The sequence below is a fragment of the Toxorhynchites rutilus genome, chromosome 3 (assembly GCF_029784135.1).
Source record: "Toxorhynchites rutilus septentrionalis strain SRP chromosome 3, ASM2978413v1, whole genome shotgun sequence".
Lineage (NCBI taxonomy): Eukaryota > Metazoa > Arthropoda > Insecta > Diptera > Culicidae > Toxorhynchites > Toxorhynchites rutilus.
This window is the reverse complement of record NC_073746.1, coordinates 225,266,464-225,279,217: the sequence shown is the minus strand read 5'-3', so window position 1 is coordinate 225,279,217 and position 12,754 is coordinate 225,266,464. Positions and strand designations below refer to the sequence as shown.

At 37.6% G+C, this 12,754-nt stretch overlaps 1 protein-coding gene across 3 annotated transcripts in view; it reads right to left on the bottom strand.

The window, feature by feature from the left end:
• The window catches only part of LOC129774751 (probable ATP-dependent RNA helicase DHX34), a 38,733-nt gene extending 28,996 nt beyond the window's left edge, over nucleotides 1-9,737 (bottom strand). For 2 of the 3 annotated variants that reach the window (XR_008742765.1, XM_055778689.1), the window contains exon 1: nucleotides 8,975-9,176. Coding sequence is in view for 1 of the 3 variants with exons in the window: in XM_055778689.1 (XP_055634664.1) it covers nucleotides 8,975-9,042 (68 nt within the window). In the remaining 2 variants the exon portion in view is untranslated. Of the gene's footprint in view, nucleotides 1-8,974; nucleotides 9,177-9,562 lie in introns of those variants that run through there. The other variant, XM_055778690.1, reaches the window with a different exon arrangement.
• Between the last annotated feature and the right edge of the window lie 3,017 nt (nucleotides 9,738-12,754).

Below are 12,754 nucleotides of genomic sequence, written 5' to 3'. Positions count from 1 at the left end.
AAAGACAAAACATATGTAAGAAATAAAAATTATTACTCGATATTATTTGAATATTTAGAAAACATAGTCCTAAACCTTACTTAACTATTTATTTCCGTCAAAACTTTATCCATAATATAAAATTATTATCAGACAAAACTTTCGTTCAAGGTTTTTTCCCACTTGAATGTGTTACAGAAAGTATTACTGTTACATAGAACACATAATTGATACGGGAGAGCTTATTTTCATTTTTGTTTTAAAAGCGGGGTTATTATAGTCGAAAATCCACTACCATTTTCAATTCATATAAATTGAGCATGAAACTCGTGGCTTTCGTTTAGAAGTTCGGGAGGATAGTTGATCACAAAACAGGTTGATCGGGAATTCCCGAGGAGATTACACTATTAATTTCCTAAGAGCGTTTTTTTTCGCTAACCGAACCTAACTCAACTGAATACATCAAACAACGTGTGTGATAATTCAATACGTGTAATGTTGTTATAAAGCTCATTAAAAGCATCATGTTTTGTATGAACACACGCGCTATAATGTCTAAACCAGGGATGGTATATCTCTCTAGTTGGATGTTTTGAAATTAACCCCAGCATACGATACTCTTTTATTCCTCACATGTACACAGGGAGAATACTTGGAACGGTGAGCTACCATGATCTCAAAAAAGCAATATGAAAGAGGAATCCCCACTGCATGCACTCTCGAAGCATTACTTCCACTACTCAAGGTTTATCGTGAGCGCAAGCCACAAACGATTAATCCCATTCCATAGAGCGGATGATGAGATCTTGTTCGTAAAATGTACAGGAGACGATTAACTGAGATCTTATGACACTCGTCGTGGGATTTTCAATTCTCTATTGCACTGACTGCAGTGAGTGGCTGACTCACTCTCGTGACGATTTTATTTGGCTGTCGTTCTCCGCCTGACAGACAGCAGACGGGTAATCGATGCAATTGATTAATTTTATTACTAGCAGATTTGGGCGAATCTTATCCCGTCCAAAATCGTTTTTTAGATTCCAATAATTCTGAGCATTCACATTTCTCTCCAAATAGTTTTTATAATAATAATTCAATTAGTGATTTCACGAAACACTTTTCGAATTCGATTGTATTGAGGACGCTTTTTGATTTTGAAGACAAAACGGATCACATATTTGATTAATTCAATTCTGTGTGGTTACGTTTTTCGTTACAAATAAATGTAATGAATTAGTATGGACGTATGTTATTCATATATCGTGGACTTCCGACATATGTGGCAGTAGATTTAGTGAACGACCAATGTTTTTTTCATATCCCTTCAAATTGGTTGCTTCTCTTAAGTGTACATACTGCTTTGATAGCAGATTTGCTTGGTTGAATCTGGTTAATTTCAGGTATTCAGTCTCCATAGTGTCGAATGCATACTGTTGGAACAATCGGTATCGCTGCAAATGATTATAAACATCCTACCTAATCATCAAACCGTATGCGAAGAATGTCAGTGAACTGACGGCATTGGAACATATGCTTTGTGAGGACCACACAATTATTATCAGAGCGGATAAATGTCAGACTGGGAGTCATGAACGTCAATTTGATGTCCCCAAGATAAATTTATCCTTTAAAGGTCATTGACCTTTCTAAAGACGATCAGATGGAATGTATTCCTATGTCGTCTAGAACAACCGAACCAACACCTCATGATAAACTGACCAGACGTCCCGCATTTCAACAAAATGTCCCGCGTAAGATTCCGTCCCGCGAAACGTCCCGCAATTGGCAAAAGAAACGAAAATGTCCCGCGATATCAATATATTTCAATATAACAATTTGATCATGTTGATTTTCTTAAATGGATGAACCTCAAAAAAAAATCTTTTATTTGGCAGACTGTTCAAGAGCGCTTCTAATGCATCCAAAGATTAATACGTTGAGCTGGTTTCATCGCACGAACATTAGGTTTTTTGTTTAACTTTCTCAACTTTGTGATATCAGATAATCGTTACCCATTTGAGTCGTATGAATATTCCCCCCACAAACTGTGAATAAATTATGTAAAGTTTAACAATCCTACAATTTTATGAGTAAATATGTACGTGCTCACGTGCTTTTTTTTACTTCAGTTTCATCGAAGTAAACTGCGCTCGGAGAGGAAAATTGAACGCCCGGACGAGAGAGCGAGAATCGTCAATCGTACGCCATAGAGATACTCATTCCCATGGAGCTAATTCTTGTTACGAGTTGTTAACAAAACGAGGAAGGAGAGTAACCCAATTGTTCGAGCTAGATTCAGTCTAGCAATACTTTGGTCAACTCAGAGTTACCAAGAGAAAAACATTATGATACATTATGTTATGATGGGAGAGGATTCATCGTTAGTCGCAGTTTATACAGATCGCGATCTGTGCAGTTTGCGATAAATCGCATCATGCTCCCTTGTTTTCCATCCTTGGTCATGACAATGCATTGCGTTTTGGCCTGACAAAGGCTGTGTCGGCGTTCCTCATGATAGCGTCTCGCAAGAGAATGTATTCTTCCTCACGCCGCTTGTGTTTATTGTGTCGTAGGAATCGCAGTCGTTCGCTCTCTACCTTCGCGTAAACGGCGACAATGAATTGTTGACACAGCCCACTGACCGCGTCGAATCGAAATCACTCAGAGGGATTTTTCGTCGATGAATTTTCTTCCGACTTGCACAGGTCTCACATATATTCTCGAGCTTGTCACTCAGAATAAATTCAAGGCGTGTTGCTTGGTATAAAAATTTCCATTAAGCACAAATAAAAATGACGCAAGTAATATTACGTTGAAAAAGCGAACGTTAGGAACGTTAGTGCCATTGAAGAAGAAGATGGAGAGCGTTGTATGAACGTTGTGTGTCGACAATGACCTCCAGATCATTGTTTCCCCTTCGAAGCGACGAAAAGGGCTGAGCATTTTCAACTTTTGACTGTATTGCCTGAGATTAGCAAATGAAAGCGGAGTGCTAGGGTAGCCAGTGGACTGAATGAAAATATCAAGCACGCGGTTATGCAATTTTCTTGGATGGCACTAACGTTCCCAGTGGAACTTTTGCCTTCTCAAAGTAGGTATTACTTGCGTCATTATTACTAGTACTAATTAGTTGATATTTCTATGTCGAATAACACGCCTTGAATGTATTCTGGAGTGGCAAGCTCTAGAATACGCTTGAACACAGTGCACAGTCGGAAGAAATTTCTTTTGAATAAAAATCCCCCGGCCAGAACGGGAATCGAACCCAAACCCCGGCATGATAATGTGGGACGCTAATAACTCGGCCACGGGAGCACATGTGTTATGTGATTTTACGAGGATGATAAAATCAATCGAGCATTCCCTGGTTAGTGTGATTGTGTAACGAATAGGAAGAACGGAAAACGCCAAACTGTTCAAAAACTGTAAACTCTTAACTTGCTCTGGGAACTCACAACGTGTGTGTATGTACCATGTGTGCTCCCGTGGCCGAGTGGTTAGCGTCAAACCTAACATGCCGGGGGTTCGGGTTCGATTCCCGTTCTGGTCGGGGAAATTTTTCTTCAAAAAAATTTCCTCTGACTTGCACTGTGGTCACGCGTATTCTAGAGCTTGCCACTCAGAATGCATTCAAGGCGTGTTATTTGGCATAGAAATCTCAACTAAGTACTAATGAAAATGACGCAAGTAATACTACGTTGAGACGGGGGAGTTCCTCTAGGAACGTTAGTGGCATATAAGAAGAAGAAGAAGAAGTGTATGTACCATTCACGAAAATGTGAATCTCATAACCCAAAGCCTAAAAATACGGTTTATCTAATGTGGGTCGTTAGTAATTGTAGTACAATAGAGTATGACAATATCCAGCAACAGCATAATGAACAATATACGAAAGCGAATACTATTCAAGGAACACAAAAATACCATTCATTTATTCCAGTTTCCGTAGATAAAATAAAAGTTAGGAAATTTACAAACTGTAATGAAAGTAAAAAATTGTAGATCTTTTGAAACAAAACTAGCTGAGGGTTATATCTATGGTATAACCGCAAGGTTGACTTAGGACTACCGTTGGTTTAGTGATCATTTGTTCAAATTTGCATCTATCTCATTTCCAATAGTCAAAATATATATCGCTTCCAATCAGTCTGCATAAATGTTGTGCTCGTTCTTCCTTCCTCACAATACCCATTGCCCGTTTGAGAAATTGTTGAGTAACCATCGTTTGCCGGCGACCGTCGAGCGGGAATGAATATTCTTTCTCAAGAATCATTGTACCCCTAGTAAGTTGCCGAAAGAAGTAATCACCCTTATTCTTGTTTACGGCCGTATCTGACTTTCGTTCGAAAGACTAGATTCGAACAATTTCGAAAAATACTTTCTTGTTTTCGTACGAATCCGTTCGAACAAGACCTTTTTCGAACATAAACATCAGATGCAAGATTTCATGCATCAATAAAATTTCATACAAGATTTCATTAAAGCAACGGTGAAAGTGTCGTCCATACAGTGATCGTTCGTTAATTTTGCCGGAAAATCAACCCAATTATTGAATTTTACTAACTGGATTGCAAAACAGCAAAAACAATAATAAAAAGTACACAAAGAAATGAAATATTAATAATGTTCATGAATCATATTCATAATCCTCAATGACTCAATTCCTTCTATAATAGATTGAACAGCAGAATCAGTACGACTTAAGCTCAAATTATCCGAAAAACATGAATATGTACTGATTTAACAATCGAACGCAATTCGCAAGCAAAAAGTGACGTTTAGAAACCACGCGAAAAAACACATTCGTACGAAAACTAGAATGGCCGATTCGTTCGAATTGCTCAATTTTCGAAAGTTCGAATGAATGGATTTGATTCGTACGAAAACAGGAATACAAATGGTACATTCCTTAACGATTTCTTTTCGTTCGAAAACAAGAATGAGGGTGAATATCACGTTGATCGCACTTGATCGAAGAAATTCCAAAGGAATGTATTCGATCGCCGTATTATATATTTTTTTTCGCTTCGAAATAATATTTAGTCCTAAGAAGAACTAGATTCGATTTACTAAAAACAAACTCCCTCGTGTTGTGCATGATGCGTGATGACTGTAACTTTTTTTCAGAACCGCTCTGCTGGTTTCTTTGGCTTCGGTGTTTTCGGCTTCTGTGCAACGGTTCTCGATGGTTTAGTTGGCTTTTGTATTGCTACAGTTGCACTGGCAGTAGCGGGAGCTCTCTTCTTCAGACGAGTAGCTTTGATTTTTTCGGCAGAGGCTGCTGTTTTCTTATCCCGGGTAGCAGGGATTCGGGAAATTCGATGGAACAGATACTTAAATATAAATTTGGGATGTTTAGAAAAATCATAAAGAAACCGTGTTTTACCGATGAAACTGTAGAACCTATGCTTAATCGTGTGGAGGTGATATGAGGTTGTGGTAACCTCTCCATATACCTCCATACCTCTCACGCAAAAGGTCACGAGTTCAATTATTACTCCCGACCTGAGAGAGAGGAGCCTGCTGAATGACATATAGTTTGTTTTCTTCTTATTCTTTTTACACATTCTCATCAAGAAAATTCCAATTCCGGCGTTTTTATCCCCGATTTGATTTTTGACTCAGGACTGCGTCGAGGAGGCGATCTGGCGTAGTGGTAACATCCGTACCTCTCACGCTCAAGGTCACGAGTTCAATTCTCTCTCCCGACATTCTTCCAAAAATGGAAGTTAAAAGTGACGAACCAACCATAATGTGTTAAAAATCACTATAATACAGAAAAAAAAATTAGGATTGTCTAACAGGAATATATGGAGGGTAAAAAAATTGAACACTGATCATGTTGGAAATCATAAGTTTTTTTTTACTTTTGATAATTCCGATATGATTGCCTTAAAGAATTATTTCGATTATTTCTAAAACAATATCGGAAATAAGAAGCAAACTGATGTTTATGATTTGTTTGTCGGTGGAGATCTTGTGTGAATTTATGGGTGTTTTTGGCTCATTTGTGACTTTTTCCGATCGTTCATCCTGTTTTCGCGAATTCTTTCATTCTTTCATTCATTCTTTCACTGGTTCCAGGTTGACCTATTGCTGCAAGCTCAATGAATCATTTTTTGCAATGTGGGCGATAATTGTATATTCGTATGTGGAATATATAAAATAAGTGCTAATCTTCCAATGAATAGAGTTAACATTGGTTTCTCTCAGGTGCATTTCGAGGGGATTTTGTTTGTGTCCGATGGAAATAATAAAAGGATGCTGTGTATACATTTTCAACAGGCAGTGCGACTTAAGCTCAAATTATCCGAAAAACATGAATATGTACTGATTTAACAATCGAACGCAATTCGCAAGCAAAAAGTGACGTTTAGAAACCACGCGAAAAAACACATTCGTACGAAAACTAGAATGGCCGATTCGTTCGAATTGCTCAATTTTCGAAAGTTCGAATGAATGGATTTGATTCGTACGAAAACAGGAATACAAATGGTACATTCCTTAACGATTTCTTTTCGTTCGAAAACAAGAATGAGGGTGAATATCACGTTGATCGCACTTGATCGAAGAAATTCCAAAGGAATGTATTCGATCGCCGTATTATATATTTTTTTTCGCTTCGAAATAATATTTAGTCCTAAGAAGAACTAGATTCGATTTACTAAAAACAAACTCCCTCGTGTTGTGCATGATGCGTGATGACTGTAACTTTTTTTCAGAACCGCTCTGCTGGTTTCTTTGGCTTCGGTGTTTTCGGCTTCTGTGCAACGGTTCTCGATGGTTTAGTTGGCTTTTGTATTGCTACAGTTGCACTGGCAGTAGCGGGAGCTCTCTTCTTCAGACGAGTAGCTTTGATTTTTTCGGCAGAGGCTGCTGTTTTCTTATCCCGGGTAGCAGCGATGAAATTTTTCGATTTCTGGCTGGCTATCGATGCTGACTCGACGACCACCAAACGAAAAGAGTTGTGTGTGTATGTGTGTTATCATTTCTCCACAGTGGATTCCTCTTTAACCTTAGGGAGAAGCTTGAACGAACACGACGCCTCAGGGCTCTTCGTTTGCACGCCGTTCATCAATGTTTTCTTGATGAACTAAGTCAGCTTCGCCACATCAATCTTGTAGCATCGATAACATGCTGTGCAATTATAACTGAGTGGATGACATTTTGACATTCGAATGAAGTGGATATCAAACCATTTCGTTCAGTTGGTTAGGTGGATGATAGTATGCAGTCTAGATTAAAAAAAACTATGAATGAACATAATCATACACACGAATGACTTGCAAATGTAAATGTAGTATTTGTTGTAAATAAATGAGTATTTTTTCATGCTATCTTTCATGATTTTTGCTTGCTTTCATGATTTTTGGAAGAAAAAGTGCAGATGAGAAAGATATTTAACCCCTCTGGTACAGATTAAAATGTGGCAACACTGGTTAGGAGGTATTAAAACTAACGGAACAACGAGCGTAACGCTTGTTGTTCCGGTGAAACGCTCTCGTGTAAGAAACTTAGTCTAGTCAAGAAGTAATCTGTTATGCAAAATGTTGTCATACACCTTATTATTGCAAATCATGCGTACTTCCATAAAATCGGGTCAAAAAACATTTATAAAAATTATTTCAACAATTTTCAAAAATTCAACTATTTTCAAATTATTATTTTTTTTATTTTTTTGTTGGTTGTCTGCTAAAACATATCTATATAAATAAAAATGATTGGGTGTCCATTCCTCACGATTTCACTCGAGAATGAATGAAAATGAATTTAACAGTCAGTATCAAGTTTGATGCATCTTAGTCTGCCTCAAATTTATATTCCAAAAAAGAAATTATATACATCGAATAGAAATTGCGTACAGAAAAATTATGTCCGGGAAAACCTGAGTGTTCGGAACTATTGAAATCAAAATATCGATCTTATGCGCGACGTAGTTCGCCAGTCAGCTAGTCATAAAATTAAAAAAATCAAAAACACAAATTTTGAGAAAATTGAGTTTTGGGTGTTATGTTTGAAATAAAATAAAGATAAAACTGTTTTTGACAGTTCACACTTCATATAGCCGTAACAATAACCTACAACATTGCGGAACAAGCCAAATTAATCGGGCCAATCGCTTCTGAGTTATATTTTTTTGAAAATTTTCAAGCAATTTTTGTTTGGGCCCATCTCAAAAGTAAGACTATAGTCAAAATGGAAAACCCATTATATAAATTTTACTTTTTTGTCATAAAGGATGCGTCTGCAAAGTTTGAACCAAATACAAAAATAGAAAAAAAATTGACCTTCGAATTCGAATGGAATTCTTTACAGGTCAATACATTGAGTCACTTCCGCAGTAATGTAAATTTACATACGTACCATTAGATCGACACAAAAGGCTTAAACTTATCGGTATAGTGATGACCATCGAGTTGATATGTTCAATGCATTGCACCATGACGGCAAACGAAAGCCACGAGAACAAACACTCCGAGTAAGGTGCGGTGAAGAAGATTGACGCAGGATTCAGGCAAAACAGTACGACCGCTAGTTCGCTCTTCCGTTTGTTTCCCAGCACCATGTTGCTGAGCTTGTAGAGCGTCTTTGCAGCGAAAACGAAACATACAATGTTGAACAGCACAGCCAACAACAGCGACAGCTCACGATATGCCAGTAACTTGGTTGTTCCTCCGAGCGTAATCGTTAAGGACTTAATAACGAACGGAAACAGCGGAAAGAACGCAAGCGTATTCTCATACGTGTAGCCATGCTCACAGATGTGTAATATATACTGGGCGTCCCAACGATGAAGCCCACCTAACAAAAAATCCACAACACCATCCAGTTTCCCCGAAGGCGTTTCTGGATCTCTTGGAGCGATAAATGCTTCTGCATTGTGGTCCGGAATAAAATAATTCGATATGATTTGTAGTGTTATCACGAACAACCGGCTGAACAACGCGAATGATGTTATCGAGATGTGTAAGGTTGGCTTAAAAGCAGACTCAACTGTTGATGTAGCAGACGAAGACGATTGCCTAGATGATGAACGAAGTTGCTCTTGAGGTTGATTGGCATTATGACATCTATAGTGATTGTGCGGAAGATCCTCGAATTGAGAGAATGTTTGACGATTGTTGGCTCGATGCATTCTGGTCACAACCTTCACAATTCTCACTCAATTAGCACTTTTACCATAAATTCCGAATCCCGAACCGATACACGTGAACAGTACGTATTCGTTTGGTATGCATTTGCCGTTGGATCCTAAAACGAGAAGCAACAAATATGATTTATTAATTTGCACAAAGCTATTTACCAAAATAGCTGAAAAAATCTATTTTTATAAACGTTTTAGGATCCAACCAAACAAGCAAAATTATGTGATAGAATATAAACGTTACGTGATCATAAATATGTTGCATATAGGAGCATTCAACGATGCAACACTGCAATGCAGATGTTGTAGAAATAGAATCATATCAATAACATCATGTTGGAACATTTGAACTTAAATTTTTAGGTGATTCGATCTAGGGTGACTTGAGTCATAGGCCAAACATAAAATTACTTTGAGAGTAAATGAAAACAACTTTACCTTTCCGTGTCCTAACAAAATATTAACGTCAAAACTATATCCGGATAAAAATGAGAAACCGACCAGTCTCGAACATTTTCAAATTGAACTGAAATCGAACGCAATCAACAACAAATCACGATGAAAAGAATTCAACACTCCTGAACCAAAACATCCTTCAATTTGATATCCTGACAAAGGCATGAAATTTTTGCAAACGGCCTCCATCCAAGTGGTCGAATTCTGTATATCTGTGCACTATTATTACAATGTGGACAATTTTTCTTAGAAAATGTTACACTTTTTTTCGGGAGAAATTATTTCCATTTGAAAAATTTCACATAATTTGATATTCGTTATTATTTAACAAGTTCGTGGCCCAGCCATCAAGAAATGGGTGACTGATACATTTTTTGGGGAGCCCCGTCACCCAGATATGGGTGACAATTTTCTCGTTCAAACCAAATACGATTTTCGAAAGAAATTCGATGGAACAGATACTTAAATATAAATTTGGGATGTTTAGAAAAATCATAAAGAAACCGTGTTTTACCGATGAAACTGTAGAACCTATGCTTAATCGTGTGGAGGTGATATGAGGTTGTGGTAACCTCTCCATATACCTCCATACCTCTCACGCAAAAGGTCACGAGTTCAATTATTACTCCCGACCTGAGAGAGAGGAGCCTGCTGAATGACATATAGTTTGTTTTCTTCTTATTCTTTTTACACATTCTCATCAAGAAAATTCCAATTCCGGCGTTTTCATCCCCGATTTGATTTTTGACTCAGGACTGCGTCGAGGAGGCGATCTGGCGTAGTGGTAACATCCGTACCTCTCACGCTCAAGGTCACGAGTTCAATTCTCTCTCCCGACATTCTTCCAAAAATGGAAGTTAAAAGTGACGAACCAACCATAATGTGTTAAAAATCACTATAATACAGAAAAAAAAATTAGGATTGTCTAACAGGAATATATGGAGGGTAAAAAAATTGAACACTGATCATGTTGGAAATCATAAGTTTTTTTTTACTTTTGATAATTCCGATATGATTGCCTTAAAGAATTATTTCGATTATTTCTAAAACAATATCGGAAATAAGAAGCAAACTGATGTTTATGATTTGTTTGTCGGTGGAGATCTTGTGTGAATTTATGGGTGTTTTTGGCTCATTTGTGACTTTTTCCGATCGTTCATCCTGTTTTCGCGAATTCTTTCATTCTTTCATTCATTCTTTCACTGGTTCCAGGTTGACCTATTGCTGCAAGCTCAATGAATCAATTTTTGCAATGTGGGCGATAATTGTATATTCGTATGTGGAATATATAAAATAAGTGCTAATCTTCCAATGAATAGAGTTAACATTGGTTTCTCTCAGGTGCATTTCGAGGGGATTTTGTTTGTGTCCGATGGAAATAATAAAAGGATGCTGTGTATACATTTTCAACAGGCAGTGATCACGATTCGGATGAAGATGAGAATTATTCTACCAGTCTCTCGTCATCTTTGCCATGATATTCCTGCCCATCACTGATGGACCATTCATATACAAATTTTAAATTTGACATGCATGTCAGTTATCAAGGCAATAGTATCACTGAAAATCCAATCGAATTGACTAATAGTGAAGGTGAACCAATTAGTCTTGTCCACAAAACTAAAAGGGTCAAGATTCTTTCTCCCCTTTACGTGTGATATAATTTGTATACAATTTCCCATAGACAACATATTTGTCGCTTCCAATCAGCTCTGCCCTCCCTCACAACACCCACTTCCCGTTTGTGACGTTGATGATGAACATTGTTTGTGCGAGTGTCGAGCAGGAATGAATTGTCTTTCTCGAGATTCATTGTAATCTTACGTTGATCACCATTGATCGAAGAAATTACAAAAAGAATGTGTTTGACCGCAGTGTTTGACCGCAGCATTTGATAAACTCTTTCTGAAAAGAACTGGATTTAATTTGCTGAAAACACTATCTTGTTTTCTCTCGTGTTGTGCGTTTTGGGTGGCGATGGTATTTTCTTTTCGAAGTTGCTGTTGATTTCTATGGCTTCAGCGTTTTCGGCTTGCATGCAGCGATTTTAAAGAATTTATTTGACTTTTACTTTCGGGCAGCCACACCAGCAGTAGCAGCAGCTTTCTTCTTGCTGGTCGCCTTCTTCACAGCAGCAAGTTTGTTATTTTTGCAGCAGTAAATGTTCCAAAATGATCCAACCGCTGTACAATTTTAATTGAGTGGATTTCCGAGCTGGCACCTGCTTATATACAAATTTTTGTGATTTCAATAGCTTGTTTTCAAAACAATTTTTGAGCTATTGAAACAAGTTTTTGGATCAATAAGTAACACACATATAACTCGTAGACATTTTATCTTTAGAATGAAGCGGTTATCATACCATTTCTTTCAACCGGCGAAACGGTTGTATTGCTCAAAATCCTGTTTCTCCAATGTAACACTCTCGTTCTCGAAGGTTTGAACTTACACCCCAGTATAGAAATGAAAGATGTAATCCGACGTCAAAATTATTTTCACATAAAATGTCTTGCGAAAAAAATATCATGTTGAAACTTTCTACATATTTCAATACTTCCCCTTGGTTCACCGTGACTGGTTCGCGCTGACATAAGGGTGATCACAACAAATGCGAGCTGGCTCCTCTCTCTCAGCTCCCGACATTCTTCCGAAATGGAAGGTAAAAGTGACGAACCATATGTTACATGAAAGCTTATTAGCTTTATTTGTTATAAAGCGTTTTGAAACGTTTCTTTTTTTTTTTAATGATGATGATGATGATGACTGCAAAGTAACTTTTGTACAACACATGATGGACTACCGAAATGAGTAGTTCCCGCAGACATTTTTTAGGCTCACATTAGATTGCTTGACATTACATTTTCAATGGTTTATTGGAGCAAACGGTTCGATAGAGAATCTTCGATGCAAAGGTCAAATGTTTAAATCTCGGTTATTGGTGTTTTTTAAAGCTTATGAAAAGCTGAACATGTTTTATCTAGTAGCTGTAAAAGACTCTCACGAGCGTTTATTTTGGCTTAACGTCAAATTTATCTGATTCCCAATATTTCCTGTGCATCGTCCATGGTTTAGTTTTTTTTGCGCGGCTCTCAAAGCCTGTGAACAACTCCACAATCGCGTAGGATGAGCATCGTGGATGACTGCTACTTTACGTCCTGAGCACTTAGCCGAACT